Source organism: Doryrhamphus excisus, chromosome 1 (assembly GCF_030265055.1).
Source record: "Doryrhamphus excisus isolate RoL2022-K1 chromosome 1, RoL_Dexc_1.0, whole genome shotgun sequence".
Classification (NCBI taxonomy): Eukaryota; Metazoa; Chordata; class Actinopteri; order Syngnathiformes; family Syngnathidae; genus Doryrhamphus; species Doryrhamphus excisus.
This window is the reverse complement of record NC_080466.1, coordinates 5,852,513-5,869,353: the sequence shown is the minus strand read 5'-3', so window position 1 is coordinate 5,869,353 and position 16,841 is coordinate 5,852,513. Positions and strand designations below refer to the sequence as shown.

General features: G+C 41.0%; 2 protein-coding genes across 6 annotated transcripts; one reads left to right on the top strand and one right to left on the bottom strand.

The window, feature by feature from the left end:
• The first annotated feature begins 141 nt into the window (after nucleotides 1-141).
• On the top strand, nucleotides 142-8,400 carry fam114a1 (family with sequence similarity 114 member A1). The gene is made up of 13 exons (XM_058080887.1): nucleotides 142-374; nucleotides 1,816-2,070; nucleotides 2,139-2,217; nucleotides 2,298-2,509; nucleotides 3,456-3,590; nucleotides 3,673-3,825; nucleotides 3,900-4,032; nucleotides 5,062-5,144; nucleotides 5,326-5,517; nucleotides 5,603-5,742; nucleotides 5,808-5,880; nucleotides 5,955-6,008; nucleotides 7,386-8,400. Exons 2-13 carry the CDS (start codon nucleotides 1,822-1,824, stop codon nucleotides 7,512-7,514), a joined length of 1,632 nt encoding a protein of 543 aa, XP_057936870.1. The 5' UTR covers nucleotides 142-374; nucleotides 1,816-1,821; the 3' UTR covers nucleotides 7,515-8,400.
• LOC131135073 (uncharacterized) lies at nucleotides 7,867-13,011 on the bottom strand. 5 transcript variants are annotated; one of them, XM_058080898.1, is made up of 10 exons: nucleotides 12,737-13,011; nucleotides 10,734-11,012; nucleotides 9,442-9,714; nucleotides 9,241-9,339; nucleotides 9,084-9,137; nucleotides 8,978-9,013; nucleotides 8,864-8,905; nucleotides 8,759-8,791; nucleotides 8,629-8,679; nucleotides 7,867-8,239 (listed from the first exon to the last, which is right to left on the bottom strand). In XM_058080898.1, the coding sequence occupies exons 1-10, from the start codon at nucleotides 12,852-12,854 to the stop codon at nucleotides 8,160-8,162; spliced, it is 1,065 nt and encodes a 354-aa protein (XP_057936881.1). In that variant the 5' UTR covers nucleotides 12,855-13,011; the 3' UTR covers nucleotides 7,867-8,159. The 5 variants fall into 5 exon arrangements, 3 of the variants coding, with proteins under 3 accessions (XP_057936881.1, XP_057936902.1, XP_057936891.1); XM_058080919.1 differs by having other exon boundaries at nucleotides 12,865-13,003; XR_009131528.1 differs by having other exon boundaries at nucleotides 8,166-8,239; nucleotides 8,869-8,905.
• Between the last annotated feature and the right edge of the window lie 3,830 nt (nucleotides 13,012-16,841).

The window sequence follows — 16,841 nt, the reverse complement described above, 5'->3', positions numbered from 1 at the left end:
CTTCGGTGCTGTTCACTGCCAAGGAACGCCATAGAGAGGAAAGTCCGCCATGATGGTAAGCGCGGGAGGTGGGCGGGACTACGCGGACAACAGTTTACAATGTACTCACTCACTCTGACCTGTGCGTTGAATTAAGCAGTACGAAATTCCTTACAGGGCGTACTACGAACGTGTACGACGATTTGATAAACCTATTCAATTGTAGGTCCTTGCTAACTACTGCGGACAGTAGTCCCAAGATTTGGTCAGGACACGAGCAAGACAAAGCGGAAGTGGGGAGTAATCTTGACAGTCGTATTACTCTTCGGCTCGGGCTGTGACTGGCCTGCGGACGTGGCGGCGCGGAAGAGGAGACGCCGGCTGGTACCGAGTTGGTGAGTTGCAACCTCGTCATTTCACAAAAAAACAACACAAAGTCCTCTAAATAAAATCACAAATTTACACAACGACGACGTTTGAAGGAGCTACGCCCACTCTTGTGTGACTTGTCGTCAAATCAGTGCGGTGATAATCGCCTGCAAACATGGACTTTTGTTGTTTTGCTAATACTTAAAGTTGTTACGTTGCTACACTAGTTGATTAAATCATCTTAAGTGATATAAAGTTTTAGAGACATGCTGAAAACGCCCTTATTTATGCCATAAATGTGCTTATGTAGCAATAAATATATATGTATCATGCACGCGAGTTGCATACACATTTTCCTCAGTCACGTGATTCACTCTGGATGAGAAGACGTTGTCAATGTAAATATGTTTCATGATTATCAACAACAGGATGAACTCTTGTCGATATCTACAACAAGTAACCAGAAGATGGCGATGTGACTCTTTCGACTGTGTGTATCATCATTGAGTCTTATTAATATAATTTCTAGCACAACAATTAATCAGAGGGCTTTAAAAACTCACTCATTTGACCCAAACAACAAAAATGTGCCTGCTTTCCAAAAAGTGATGTAAAAATATGAGATATTCATACATTTTCCACCTTATACAAGTTAAAAGTACATCACCCTAAAAAATTGTCACCATTTTTCTGCGGTTTGCTAATTTCTCAACAGATGTCAAGACTGCCAGTGTCAATGGCAGTGAAGGCAAAGGAATATTCATTCATCTGTTTTCGATGCCGCTTATCCTCACAAGGGCTGTGTGCATGCTGGAGTCTATCCTAGCTCTCTTCGGGCGAGAGGCGGGGTACACCCTGGACTGGTTGCCAGCCAATCACAGAGCACATATAGACAAACAACCATTCACACTCACATTCATACCTATGGACAATTTGGAGTCGCCAATTAACCTAGCATGTTTTTGGAATGTGGGAGGAAACCGGAGTACCCGAAGAAAACCCACGCACACACGGGGAGAACATGCAAACTCCACACAGAGATGCCCAAGCGTGGAATCGAACCCAGGGTCTCCTTGGTCGCCAGCAAAGGAATATGTCAATTAAAAAAAAATTGTAGTAATACAAATATAGTAATAGTTAAGGCATTACATTCAAGCAAAGCATTTATTGGAGGACAAGCAGTGTAGAAAACGTATAGATGGTGGTAAAATCCTGCCACTGTGCAGCAGAGGGAGCCAGATTAGCCCAGAAGGAGGCTGACATCATTGCAGCGCCCCAGAAGGCACCAATGAATGCATTGCTTGGATTCAATGTATTGTGGGAAAATGTATTAGTACTAGCATTGTTTATTTATTGAGTATATTTTGAATGTCAAGTTGCTGTGTGATGAGTTTAGTGTAGGCGATAGTTGGTCTTTACATCGTTATAGTCAGCTTTAAACATATACTGTAATGTCTCCCCCTCCAGATCACCATGTCCGAGTCTGCCCCTTCTGAGGTAGCACCTGAATATCCACCTCACTGTGATCTCAGCTGCAGCCATGATGTCCCAAACGACATCACGTCACCATCAGAACACCCACAGCCTCCTCAGACTCTTGAGAGCTTGCTGCAGACATCAGAGGATGCCAAAGAGAGTCAAATGTCTTCTGAGAGTCAGCTGACCGAATGTGACCAACCAGTGAGCCTGGAGGCAGATTCAGTGGAGGAAGATGGAGAGGAGGTTAGTTCATCAACATGAAATCTTCAAATGAAGTGATACTGTATGGAAATGTGTTATTGTGTGTGCAGAAATCACAACAGGAGAAAGTTTGGGGAGGTTGGGGCTCATGGGGCAAATCTCTCCTGAGCAGCGCTACCTCTACAGTGGGTATGTCACCTCTGGACCATCCCACCATACTCATCCATCCATCTACAGATCTTCATGTTCTTCTTTTCCTGTGCAAACAGGGCACAGTCTGTCCTCTGTCAAAGTGAAGGCAGGAGAGGCACTGCGTCTCCACAAGACCTCCGTGGGAGAGGAGGCCATAGAAAAAGAGGAGGACACATCAGAGGATAAACCAGGAGGTGAAAGCGTTGATCTGACCGAATCTGAAGAAGCCATCACCACCACCACCAATAGGGGTGTCTTCTCTGCTATCTCCAATGCTGTGCAGAACACTGTGAGGACACTTCTTAGCGCATTTCCTGTTTTATAAAAAAATATATATTTTAAAAAATACCTATCCATAATAATGGGCAGACCGTGTGTGTTTTATCCCGTTTATTGCAACTTGTTTTAAATTGAAGATTTGCATTTACCCCTAAACTCTTTACCCACGGGACCAATTTGGGACCACTGACTCCCATTACAGCAGCATGTTCTTTATATACTAATATTACCATCACAATATTATCCATCCGTTTTGTATGCCGATACCCGGCATATCCCAGCTGACCATGCAAGCACCCTGGAGCCAGCCAATCACAGGGCACATAGAGACAAACAATCATTCACATACACCAATTAACCTAACCTAATATGTTTTTGGATTAAATAAGCTTTAATGTAATTTGTTCAGCACATCTGGAACCAATAAGACCATGACATTGTGTATCATTTCACAAGATATTACTGTGCTATAAGTACTATATTCAGGGAAAATAATTTTAGATCGTTTTTTTGCCAAATACACTGTGCTCTATTTTAAAAAAATTAAATTGTTATATTTAACTCTCAAAAATATTCTTCTCGGCGGCACGGTGGTGGTTAGCGCACAGACCTCACAGCGAGGAGACCAGGGTTCAGTTCCACCCTCGGCCATCTCTGTGTGGAGTTTGCATGTTCTCCCGTGCGTGGGTTTTCTCCGGGTACTCCGGTTTCCTCCCACATTCCAAAAACATGCTAGGTTAATTGGTGACTCCAAATTGTCCATAGGTATGAATGTGAGTGTGAATGGTTGTTTGTCTATATGTGCCCTGTGATTGGCTGGCGACCAGTCCAGGGTGTACCCCGCCTCTCGCCAGAAGACAGCTGGGATAGGCTTTTTGTGAGGAAAAAGCGGTAAATGAATGAATGAAATATTCTTCTCTTGTAATGTGTATGTTTGTAACAATTATTCAACCCAGGGTAAATCTGTGATCAGTGGTGGTCTCGATGCTTTGGAGTTCATTGGAAAGAAGACCATGACTGTGCTGGCTGAGAGTGATCCAGGTTTCAAAAAAACCAAGACCCTGATGCAGAAGACCGCATCGCTGAGTCAGGCAAGTTATGTCTGTTACACACAAATTCATGGAATGTAAACATATATAGGTTAATAACACCATTATGTTTTGTTTTTTTTAGATGCTGAAGGAAGCTAAGGAGAAAGAGCGAGCCCGTCTGAGCAGCCAGCCCATCAGCGCACCTACAGCTCATTACGGGATTCTTTTTGATGACTACCAGGGTTTGTCTCACCTGGAGGCCCTGGAGGTTCTGTCCAATGAGAGCGAGGTCAAGGTCAGCCCTGCAGGAGACTAACAAAAACAACATTTTGGTGTGTCTTAAGAGATAAAACCTAGTGTCACTCACAGGTTCAAGCTTTCCTCTCCTCCCTCGGGGAAGAGGAGCAGGAGGAGGTGAAGAAGGAGCTGATTTTCATCAAGGACATCTTTATTCAGAGGGAAGGAGAGGAGGGGGAAGAGGAAGAGGGGAAAAGAGAGCAGGGTAAGGGTAACTAACACCTTTTTTTTCACTAACTGAAAACAATTAAATTTAAACTAGTCTTTGTTCGGATTCTAAAGCAGTTTTTCCATTAAAATATAATGGAATAAGAATAATATCTTTCATATGTCACCATCATCAATCCTTTAAATTACTTTTTAGAAATGGTTTTAATAAACAGCTGTGATTGGCTGGCGACCAGTTCAGGGTGTACACCGCCTCTTGCCCAAAGACAGCTGGGATAGACTCCAGCATGCCCGCGACATAGAAAATTAGGATAAGCGGAATAGAAAATTGATGGATGGATTTTAACAAACAGTAGTTTGTTAAAAAAAAAGTGAAAAAAAAATTAAAAACAAAAGAAACACTTGCCTTTAATTGTAACAACAACAATTGACAATAACAACAATAATTTTATCATTATTATTTCTGACAGCAGCAATTGCTTTCAACACAACAATCCTCACTAGGGTCGCAGGGTATGCTGGAGCCTATCCCAGGTGTCTTTGGGCAAGAGGCGGGGCACACCCTGGACTGGTCACTTATAGACAAACAACCATTCACACTCACATTCATACCTATGGACAATTTGGAGTCACCAATTAACCTAGCATGTTTTTGGAATGTGGGAGGAAACCGGAGTACCCGGAGAAAACCCACGCACACACAGGGAGAATCGAACCCAAGTCATCCCAATCTCCTGACTGTGTGGCCAACATGCTAACCACTCGTCAACCGTTTGGTCCACTCATACACTACTCATTTTGTACAAATAAATAAATACACATTCTCAATGTTCTCAATAGTATTTCCCTTCAGTGTTAGGGTTAGCAGAAAACACAAAATTACAAAATATGCTCCAGAAAAATAGTTTTTCATGCAGTAGGGGAGGCCCTAAATTATATTCACTTTGAAAACCCCTGCGGGAGATGTTTGTTGATCTGCATTTTGATTTCACATTGATAAAACAATGAATTTTGCACAAAATGCAAAACATGCAAGTATATGTTTGTGTGTGTGTTACTCTTATAGAAGTTGATGAAGAGTTTCTGAGTGTTCTCACCGAGTTGCTGTTTGAGCTTCATGTTGCTGCGACACCTGACAAGCTCAATAAGGTACCAGAAGGACATAAAATGGCAGAATTTTCCTAAAAAGATATCAATATCTAATGTCAAATATGGTATGATTCACTCACTTGTGCTATTGGATGTAGTTTGTAACAGTACAGAATCCATACAATGGTGCAGCTGCATATGATGAGAAGATATTTGACAGCTACTAATTATGCATCTTCAGGCTCGGATGAGTGCCCACGATTGGGTGAGCAAGGTGGAGCAGCCTGTCACTACGGAGACGGTTGGCAAGGAAACGCAGGACCAACCGGGAGGGGAGGTCTCGTTGGGAGAAGAGGATGGAGAGGAGAGTAGGGGAAATGAGGCGGCACAGGAGGAGGAGAAGCAGGAAGAGGGTGGGCTTGAATTTGTGGAGGTGAGGTTTAAATAGCGCCATAAATTGCGTAATCATCATGTAATATAATCTAATGGATGCATGTCTTTTTGTGTATGCTCTGCAGTCTGTCTACTTGTCATCAGTCGGCAGCCTGGCCGAAGTGACAGCCCGCAGTATTGAACAACTCCACAAGGTGGCAGAGCTCATCCTCCACGGGCAAGAGCAAGAGAAGCTAGCCAGGGATCAAGCACACATCCTTTCCAGGTGTGTGTGTGTGTGTGTACGCATCGCTTGTGCAGGCCCTGCAAAGACTTACACTGTCCTTGCAGGTTGACATGCGCCATGTGTAAAGAAGTGGAGTGTTTAGCCAAAAAGTTCTCGGACACGCTGCTTCTCGTCGGGGTAAGTGTGAGCCCTGTTTAAAAATAGAAAAGGAAGGGCTGCGGTGAAGTCACACCCTCTGTTGTCACTGTCAGTGTCAGAGGAAAGCAGAGGAGCTCAATCCGATGGTGGACAGTGTGCTGCTGGAGGTGAGACATGGAACTCCATTCACTTTTTAATACATGAAAATAATCACATGGCAGGTATAGTGCTAAATGTGGCAATAACCATTATCATTTGAGGGGGAAACAAGGAAGGCAAAGGGGCTTTTTAATGCCAAAACTGTATCACAGGTGTGCCGTTTTATCATTTTTCATGTTATGGAACCATATTTGGTCACTTCCTGTACATTGTAAGGATGTCATGAGACAGCCAACTCATGAGACAAGCTTGAAATTGTGTCCACGAGACGTGGCAAGGTTTTAACATTAATTCTAAGAAAAATACAATGTAAAATATGGCTGGACAAACAAACTCTAACTTGAATTTAAACGAGTTACAAAACAATGCACAAAACAAAATCATTGACGCTAAACAATATTATTGTCAACATTTTTTGAGAACAAATAAAGCATCTTTATGATAATATTTATTGATAATATGTTGTGCAGGTGGTCGAGTGGTTAGCGCGCAGACCTCACAGCTAGGAGACCAGGGTTCAATTCCACCCTCTACTACGTTACCCTACTCCTCACAAAGCTACACTTTTTGCCTATGGGTGTGTATGCTAGAGGCCCCGCCTCCATCAGAGACACAAAGGGAGTGTATGACTGACAAGAGGTTCTATGAAGCATCTAGTTGTAAAACCAATGCAGTCTCTCTCCTTAAATGTGAGGAGGCAAGAGATGAGGAAATTAATAAATTATTGGGAAAAACACAATTGAATGAGAGCAGGAAGTTGGAACCGCAAAGTGGCAAGGGACGACTGTACCGTCTAATTGCTGTGAAAGCTGAGTGCTGGTGTAATTAAATCCGCCAAAACGCAGTCTGGATCTCAGCATTTCTATAAAATGCATGTCACAAACACAAGGGACCAATTTCTACCCTCTCTGTGGCTAAAGGGTAAAAGGCTGCAACAAAATGTCATTAATTTAATTTTTCTAATTAAACACAGACAAAATTCCAATATTGTAGATACAGTATATACTGTACATTCACCTAAAGTGCTGAAGTTTCCACAATGTCTTAATTTGATAAGGCCAAACTCTTATTAAATTCTCTTTTATGATTATTATTGACTTGGTAGTTTCTCTTGGGCTGCATAAAAAATTTATTTGACAGACCCCTACTCAGAACAATGGGAAAGTCCAGGGAACTCAGTAAAGATATCCAATGAGGAATTGTTTAGTTACACAAGTTTCAACTTCAATCTTCTGCATTTTGCCCCCTGAAATCCCAATTTCAAGTGACAGAACTTTAGAGATAATATTTTAAAGACATTTTCATGTACCTGATGGCATAATATGCATAAGATTTGAAGATGTTTACTCCTGTGAGGATGCTGAAGCTTTTCACCTTATCCACAGGGCTCCAACAGTACCAACTACATCCAGAATGCATTTCTGCTCCTACTGCCCATCCTGCAGGTGTCCCACATTGAGAGCCAACGCTGCAGTACCTGCACAGAAACAGCAGAGGCACACATTCAGCACTAACACGCAGACATGCGCTACACGCTCATCCACTTGCCTTACTGTATGTATGCATTGTACAGAAATGATACAGTTGACTCCACATTAAGTGCTTCAGTCTACATGACAGTCTACATTATTTATGTGTATAATATAAGCTAAGAGTAATTTGTCACATATATTTGCAGGTATCTGATGATCTAGATGTCCTTTCTGAAAACTTAACCAAAAATTGTTGCTGTTTACATTTATATATAAATATTTTAGGCAGTCTTTGCACTCTTACCCTAACCCCGAGTTATTGTTTGACCCAAAAGAAATACTTTAATGCCATTATCGTTCTCAAATGACAAGACAACTGATACTATCCCTAACATTTAATGACCCGATGAATGTGTATCTCCTACATTTCTGCAGGTATGTGGTCATTATACTTCATGCTACTCTAATACCAACATAAAAGCCATGCATTCCTTCATGAGCATTGAAACTTAAAACTGTCCACACCATACTGTAACTACACAGACAACATTATATTCATTTACTATAAACATTAAGTGTCTGACTGAAGTCCCAAAGACTGTTTAACGTTGAAAATGAAGATGCTTTAATCCCTATTTGATATATATTGTTTTTATTTTCACATTTTATTGAGTCCTGAAATTGATGTTACTGAAGTTGACTTCTGTCCAGCTGCAGTTCGGCTCCTCTGTGAGGGAAACACACTGTTGGACGGTGATGAAGATTAGCTACAGGGGATGAAATACTGTATATTAATGTTTGACACATTTCTAATAGAATCATACAGTTGATATAGAGTGTTGGTGAGCGCTGTTCTAATTAGCTTTGCACACACGTGGAAACCTTGCATGTTTTTATGTATATTTTACTTTATGTGCACAATAGAAATTAGTGTTAGCAACATGAAATGGCTACCATACAGTACATAATTATTTTTTTATCACTGTTGAGCAATATTCTTGCACAAATTAAACAGGAAAGAAAAGTAAATTATAATAATTTAAAGGTACAACAAAATAATTTAGACACAATGAAGTCATTCTCAGCTATGTGTACTTTTTAAAAACTTAAGGACCATCATTTTGTAGTATATGCAACTGTGTTGCTGTTGGTTTACCAGTTCCATATTGGTCCACATTTCCATTTGGTACGCTTTCCACCACATCCTCTGAAAATGAGAATGACAAGAAGACTGTAAAACTTTCATGAAACTAAGATTCGGAAAACATGTTCCTCTGATTTCCTACCATCAGCTTGAACCTCTTCAATAGTCGATAGTCCTGTCAGTCATGAAAAAATACCCGTGAACACAATTTCACTGTCAAATTGTGTATATATTCTTTTCCACTGACCTGACCTCATTGGGCAAGACTCGTAAGAATGAAGATTTCTCCCTATAAACATTGGAATTAATAATCAAAGTCATCTCACGTAGATGAAACAACATAAAATGTGATGGAATCTACCGTTTAGAATGTTGATCTCAGTATCTTTTTGCCCATCTAATCAAAAGTGGGGAAGTAGTAGTTGAGAATGTACTTGACTCAGATATTTGGTAAACAGTATACTTACCTTTCATCTGCCGCCCATTGAAGCCGTAACCAAGTGGACGAACCTTGGACTTCTCTGACAGAGAGGAAAACACTTTCAGGTAAATTCAGATTTGCTTTTGTTTGCATTGAACTTAATATAAATGTGTATATGTGTCTTACTACCGCAGTCTTACTACCTCTTCGGTTTATATATCTGAGGAAAGCTGAGGTCAAAGTCAGCAGCATCACACACAGCAGAACCAACCAGAGGACCCTGAACACACCACCCCACTCATCTGGACCACACACACATAACAAGATTGAGCTGTAATAGGTACAATCTTGTATGACCCCAATCTAACGTTTTGGCTGGTTTTAAATTGCATTCCCCCACAAACCTTCTGGAAATGTCTCCTTGGCTCTTGTAATGGAAATGGTGTGATTGGATAGCCTAAGGAAACACGTGATGTGACTGGACATCGCAGAAGTCGTCGGGACGGGCGGACAGCAATATGATGCCACTCTGTGACCTTCACCATCCCTCCTTTCCAACTCGTCATCCTCAGGTGAGTGAAGGTGTAATTCGGTGGTATTGCTGTGACCATATAAGGTGAGATTCAGGAACTTGGTGTCTCCTAGTTGAAGCTCCACCGACATCTCAATGAAAATGGCTGGAAAGAAAGACACGTTATAATGGATGCTAGGATGGGAAAGTAGGACTTTGGAGAGGAAGCAACTCTTTATAATAGCAATGGCTGATTCTCTGCATGCTGTTTGTTAACATTATATGACAGCACATTGTATTCTGTTACCTTGTGGTGTATTAGCACAATCTACATTGTACTGTATATGTTGAAGATGTGTGTAGCTACACTCTTCTGTGCGTTTAGGTGCCTATGAAACCCAGAGCTAACAATACCCGGCAAAATATAGACCACAACAGTCCTTACTGGCAAGGAGACACCCACGTCCATTGTGTTCTATGTCCTGATTGGCTGAAGACCATTGTCAATCAATCTTTGTGCCATCGATAGCAAACTACCTTACTGCTGAGCAGCTTGCTCACTGCCAATAAAGAATAGAAGAAGCCGCCAACCAGCTAAATGAATATCCAGTTCAAGTTGTAGGAGTAGGAGGATGACAATAGGAGGAATATGTTTTAACAAGGATACAAAAATGCTACAGGCAAAAAAGCCAAGAGGAACGACTGTCAAAGCCGTGAATATGGCCAATCCAGTATATTGATCATTAAAATTCGAACAAAATTGGAATTTTAGAGTGTGGGAGAAAATGTTAATGCCCATCTGCGAAAAATATATATAATAATTGTTATTAAATTAAGCTGGCTACTTTGCGGATTTCACCTATTTTGGGTACCTATCCTTGCGATAAACGAGGGAATACTGTAGTTACTGCATAGTAAAAATACAAAAAATCTGTAAAAAGTTTGGGAACCACTGAATGAAACATTATTTAGACATAACTTCTTAATGTTAAATCGTTTTAATAATATTATATATTATATAATTAATATATATTAATAATAATAATTTCAATTAGACAAAATGTTGCCGTGTTTTTGTTTAAAAGAAATATCACATTTAACACAAATTAAAATGGACATTATTTAGACATAATGGATTTGTAAATGATTAATATTACTTCAAGGGTAATACATAAACATCAGTACCTGAGTGTGAGTTGTTCCTTTGTAATTGTGCCACATTTCCTTGTGTTTCACACATGTACCAACGTGTGTGCGTGTCCTCAACACTTCTGGGCTCTGATGTAGGGTTGCCGTCATCATCTCTGTCCTTGCACCATTTTTCATCCACTGTGAAGTGGGCAGGGTGACATGGCCTCTTCCGTCTAACCTCATCATCGCCACTCCTCCTGTTCTCCCTCTTCCTCCTCCGGCTGTCTTGTTCACACAGCACGTGGGGCAAACAGGCCAGGGTCACTTTTGACACTTATAGAAAATGTGGGTGGGAAATGAGGCAAAAAAGATAAACAACTGAGAACAGGGCGTCAAAATATAACATCACTGACAAGAAACACAAAAACAGCGAGACCACTAAATAAGCGATAAGCGGTGTGTTCCTTATGGGACCTGAAAGGGAGGCGGACAGGAAGTGACATGGGGGGTTCAGAGTTGAGTTTGAGCTTTGCTGGCTTTTATTAGATCCTTTACACACAAGAGACACAAACTGGCAGGCCCTCCCCATACATTCCAGTAACACTGCTGACACCTAGTGAGCAGTGTTGAATACTACATCAGTGTTTTTGAATGCGTCTTTAGAATGCCTTCTATTTGTATTTTGATTCATTTAGCATCATTTTGGCAAAAACATGTAACGTTTGTTTAATTATGCATATGTTTTGACTAATAATAGGCCAAATTCAAGCAAGGATTTATTCAAGCCACAAAATTCTAACTATGACGTGGCGAGGGAAAAGTGTATTCCTATTCTGCAAAATGTCCAAAAAAGAGCAGGAAGAAGCAAATCCAAGTCCATATCTCAGCAGTTACTGCTAATTTGTTTCTTTTGCTGTGTTTAACATTAATTCAATACATTTGTAAAGTGAAAGAAAAGCTTAAAAAAGTATTATAGTTGAGTCAATAAAGTTTAGAATAAATATATCTACCACCTTCTGTTGAAACTGAAAATGAATGACAAAGACGACAACAAACATCAATCAAAAATCTCCTTACCAAGACAAATGTGTGCCTGCGTCTGAACGATCAATAAAATAGAGTTTTAGCATTTCACTCAAGCAGGACAATTTTTGGTTCCTGAGCCTACTGCAGAGGTGGGCAAACTACAGCCCGGGGCCACATGCGGCCCTCCAAGCGTTTGAATCCAGCCCGCCAGTTGCTTTCTAACAACTTTTAACATACAAACTGGCAACATGACTCGCAAGTCGGATGTCTTATTTAGTAAAACATTCATTCGATTGGCTGGTCGCCAGCCAATCACAGAGCACATATAGCCAAACAACCATTCACACTCACATTCATACCTATGGATAATTTGGAGTCTCCAATTAACCTAGCATGTTTTTGGAATGTGGAAGGAAACCGGAGTACCCGGAGAAAACCCACGCATGCACGGGGAGAACATGCAAACTCCACACAGAGATGGCCGAGGGTGGAATTGAACCCTGGTCTCCTAGCTGTTAGGTCTGTGCGCTAACCACTCGTCCACTGTGCCGCCATTTAGTAAAACAAAAAGCAACAAAACTGTAAAATTAAATGACATAGTTTGATGTGGTCTGATGCTTAAAGTGCTCCTTAAAAAAGGGACATGAGAACATACTGATAGTATAACATTTTTACAGATACAATTAGGCAAATAATTCAAGGGAAATTATTAGCACAAAATAGTGTGTGTGTGTTAAATATATGTTCTTTATGGTACATCAAATATTGTGTGTGTGTTAAATATATGTTCTGGCCCCCCTGGACAATTTTGTTACCACAATGCGGCCCACAAGTCAAAATACTTGTATGTTTTGGAAAGGCTCAACTACAAGATGGCACAACAGGATACACTGTGAGTCAAATCCTCAACTGTCAGACCAGTGTGTGAGGAAGCAAGAAGCCCTTCCTGTGTACGGCCCTGCAAAGGCTTCACACACACACACACACACACACACACACACACACGTATACATGAACAAACTATCCCTCACCTCTGTTTAAGGTGAAAAATTCTGGCAGGCAGATGATGACGATGAGGATCATGAGGATAAGAAGTTTGGCCACAGTTGCTCTTGTCATGTCGACACACACACACACATACACACACATAAACACTCACTATCTCAACTGCGCTAACTTGTTGTATCTGCTTCCCTCGTCGGTTCACTTGAAACCAGCGTCCCTTCGTGCAAGCAGCTTCCAACAGAAGAACTCACGCTTGAAGACGAGGCAGGCGATGGAGCACCGAGACACTCGCCATGCACCAGCACGCCGCTTTACAACGCTTCACTTCCGTACGTACTTCCTGTGATGTTCACACAGAAAGTGACAAATGGAACTATTGGTAGAATGTGATGACAAATGTTTGAGTAGCTTCAACTCATGGTATTTTTGTAACTGTTCCTTATGCCTCTAATGACAAATTACCATACCACACCATACCATACCATACCATACCATACTAGTGTATGATGAAAGGTTTGGGTTGAAATAAGCTATGGAAGTAAATAAAAATAAGTAGCTCTAAGAAGAAAAAAGGCTGGAGAGCCCAATGAGTGTGGGATATGATACAGGAATTGGGACACTGGCAAAAATACACAGAAAATTACATATAAGTACTAAAACAAAACTCAATTAATTGTATTATTTAAGCCATAATGACAATTATGAAATTACAACAGCACATTTTTTTTCACTTTTCCTTGTCAAGGTCACCACATGAATGGTTTTTGCTTTGTTTTTATGCCGGATACACTTCCTGGTAGCGATTCAGGAGCGCCATAATATTTTATTTTTGTATTTATGTTTTACTGCTTATATGCCCTATAGTATGTCTAAGGTCCGTGACAGCTTCAGGTGGTGTTTAGTTCATAGTTGATGCGGCCCAGCCTCACCCAGACTCCACCTCCAGAGTCGACCACTTAAATTGAATTGGAGACACCTGGTCTCACAGCTAGGAGTACGATTCCACCCTCAGCCATCTCTGTGTGGAGTTTGCATGTTCTCCCCATGCATACGTGGGTTTTCTCCGGGTACTCCGGTTTCCTCCCACATTCCAAAAACATGCTAGGTTAATTGGCGACTCCAAATTGTCCATAGGTATGAATGTGAGTGTGAATGGTTGTTTGTCTATATGTGCCCTGTGATTGGCTGGCGACCAGTCCAGGGTGTACCCCGCCGCTCACTCAAAGACAGCTGGGCATGATCAATTAATTGATTGTTGACTTTGTCACTACAGTAATTCTTTATTTACACATGTATTTTTATGTATAATTATTTACATGTTCAGTGAACGCATTCTGACATGACTTTGGTTTATAACTTTAGAGTTGTTGTTTTTTTCTTGTATGTGTTGGTTGAGCTGATGCGGTAAAAATGTTGATTTTGTGATCGGATGGCGGAAAAGAACCACTTATTGGCAGTCCCGAGACGCATTTGGAGTAAACAAACACACAGATACAGTGACTGGCACAGCTGCCAGGTGAGGCCTTATCTCTGGGACACAGCCTGTTGAAGCTAATAAAATTGACACATGAGAAAGTCACTGCTTCAATAACTATGGATTGGATGAATACAAGATATTTTCACTTGATGAAACTCTCTTTGCATATTCAGCAGTTTACAGTACGGCCTTTATGTACAAACCCACTCACTGACATCTGAAAAGCTGCTGAGCACAGTTTAAAAGCTGGGAGCTATTTACGCAGCCGATTGATGAAAATAGCCTCGCACTATTGTCATATGGACAATCTTTCAATAGCATTATTCCAGTACTTCCCGAAAAGCAACACTGTTCCTGTCGTAACAAGGACCTTTCACTCCTGTTTTTGCCGTACTTAAAATCAACAGAATGCTCCTGTTATCCTGAAGACCTACGATGTGGAAAACATTCTATCCAAACTAAGAAAGAACAGAAGTGCTATCCAAAAATATATTTAGAATTATTTCACACTTTTTTGTCATGTACATCATATTTTCATTCATATTTTTGAGAATAATCATGACAATAAAGAAAAGGCATTAAATGAAAAGGTGTGTCCAAAGTGCCTGCACTGTAGAACTTGAGCAGTTTATTACCTTTGTAAAGACATCAGATATGCAGAGCAGTCTGCAGGTGTCTGGACAGAAGTGGCATTTTTACTGTAGGTCCTTAAAAGCAGCAGAGAGCTCCTGTCATATAGAGGATCTTTGACTTGCCTTTTTTGCAGTAGAAAAAAATCACAAGTGCCCTCCGATGATAAGTGTTTTTACAGAAGGTTCTTAAAGGGCGCTGTACAGTGAACGAGTGTTGAACGCGCGGTTAGGAGACCCGGGTTTGAGTCCGGTGTGTGGAGTTTGTATGTTCATGTGAGAACTCCGGTTTCCTCCCACATTCCAAAAACATCCAAATTGTCCATAGTGTGAGTGTGAATGGTTGTTTGTCTATATGTGCTTTGTGATTGGCTGGCGACCAGCCCAGGGTGTACCCTGCCCGGATAGGCTCCAGCATGACTGCAAACCTAGTGAGGATAAGCAGTATAGAAAATGGATGGATGGAGGGTTCTTAAAGGGATAGTTCCGATCTTTTGACATGAGTTGTACGACATCCCCATCAGGAGTGTAGTGCATTAAAAGTGACTTAAGCCGCACTTTGTCCCGTGAGCCAATAGCTCTGGTCAGATTTTTGTGACGGGGAACATAATTGGTTAGTTGGTGGGGCCACTTAAGTAAAGAGTTTGGCTTTTCACAACAATATGCGTTCAAAAGAGTAATACATTTGCATCACAGAAATGCCTTCTTGAGAAAAATCCTATCTCATATAGCAGCAGCGTCTTCATCCGTGCGTGTAAACACTGTGGATTGGGATAAACATGCAAAATAATAAGAAATCAGGAAGGGGGTGAACACAACACTTTATATTAGCCATTTGGTGAATTGAAATTGTGATTATGGCAGAGCCCTAATGTATGAATAAAATAATAAATATGTTATTGTGAACTGTATTCATGATAACAAGTGAAATATGAGTGGTGAGCATGTTCCTGAAAAAGCAGCAGCATGCAGGGAGAGGAGAAAGGAGGAAGGGGAGCATGGTGATTTAATGCTGTGTAAGCAGTAAGGCGTCGCCTCTAAAGCTTTATGAATCATTATGTAGAATTTACAAGCTTCTGAAAGGTAATGAAGGTTTCCTGAGATGTTCTCATCCAGCGTTTAATTCATTTGTCTCACTTTTGCTGAGATTAATATGCACTGTAGATGACACTCAGATGTCCACGTCATGTTGAAATGGTCCTCTTTATTGTCACCAAAGGGTTTTCAAGGTCATCCCTGTCAGCCACATCTTTGCTCTCTGGAGAGTCTTGACACAGAGCTGCATCGCTTTGGTATCCATTTTTGGCTCTCTCACTCTCTCCTCTGCCGTAACCTTTGCAGAAATGTCACATCAATAAAATATTTTGAACATGAGAAAAAAATCAATAAGCTCCATGTACCTTTTTTTTTTTTTAAAAAAGGTCTTTCAGTCTCCACATCTGCATAGCTGTCAAAGTACTTGAGAATATCTAGTTGTGTTTTTATGAGTCAACATAAACATTTAACACATAAAAGGGCCTTACGGGCCTCAACTACTCGCACCATCAAATGTTACGGGCCTCTTAAGAAAATACATTTTGCATGCTGAGCTCGTGATAAAAGTGGATCATTAAAACAATAAAAACATAAACGGACAAACTCAACACAGCATGACGAATAGATAATAACCAAACCATCAGACACATGACTGGATAGATAAGATACAGTATACAGTACAGTAAATAGATAGAAACATGTCATGTTGACGGCGGCACAGTGATCGAGTGGTTAGCGCGCAGACCTCACAGCTAGGAGACCAGGGTTCAATTCCACCCATCTCTGTGTGGAGTTTGCATGTTCTCCCCGTGCATGTGTGGGTTTTCTCCGGGTACTCCGGTTTCCTCCCACAAATTCAAAAAACATGCTAGGTTAATTGGCGACTCCAAATTGTCCATAGGTATGAATGTGAGTGTGAATGGTTGTTTGTCTATATGTGCCCTGTGATTGGCTGGCCACTAGTCCAGGGTGTACCCTGCCTCTGGCCCA

What these genes read in the sequence shown, in the direction of transcription:
- fam114a1 (XM_058080887.1), top strand. Translation starts at nt 1,822, where the DNA reads ATGTCCGAGTCTGCCCCTTCTGAGGTAGCACCTGAATATCCACCTCAC. An exon ending in CCAATGAGAGCGAGGTCAAG is followed by an intron (nt 3,826 to 3,899) that starts GTCAGCCCTGCA and finishes TGTCACTCACAG; the next exon opens with GTTCAAGCTTTCCTCTCCTC. An exon ending in TGGACAGTGTGCTGCTGGAG is followed by an intron (nt 6,009 to 7,385) that starts GTGAGACATGGA and finishes CCTTATCCACAG; the next exon opens with GGCTCCAACAGTACCAACTA.
- LOC131135073 (XM_058080898.1), bottom strand. Translation starts at nt 12,854, where the DNA reads ATGTGTGTGTATGTGTGTGTGTGTGTCGACATGACAAGAGCAACTGTG. An exon ending in ATTTTTCACCTTAAACAGAG is followed by an intron (nt 11,013 to 12,736) that starts GTGAGGGATAGT and finishes ATTTTCTATAAG; the next exon opens with TGTCAAAAGTGACCCTGGCC. An exon ending in CAAGGAGACATTTCCAGAAG is followed by an intron (nt 9,340 to 9,441) that starts GTTTGTGGGGGA and finishes TGTGTGGTCCAG; the next exon opens with ATGAGTGGGGTGGTGTGTTC.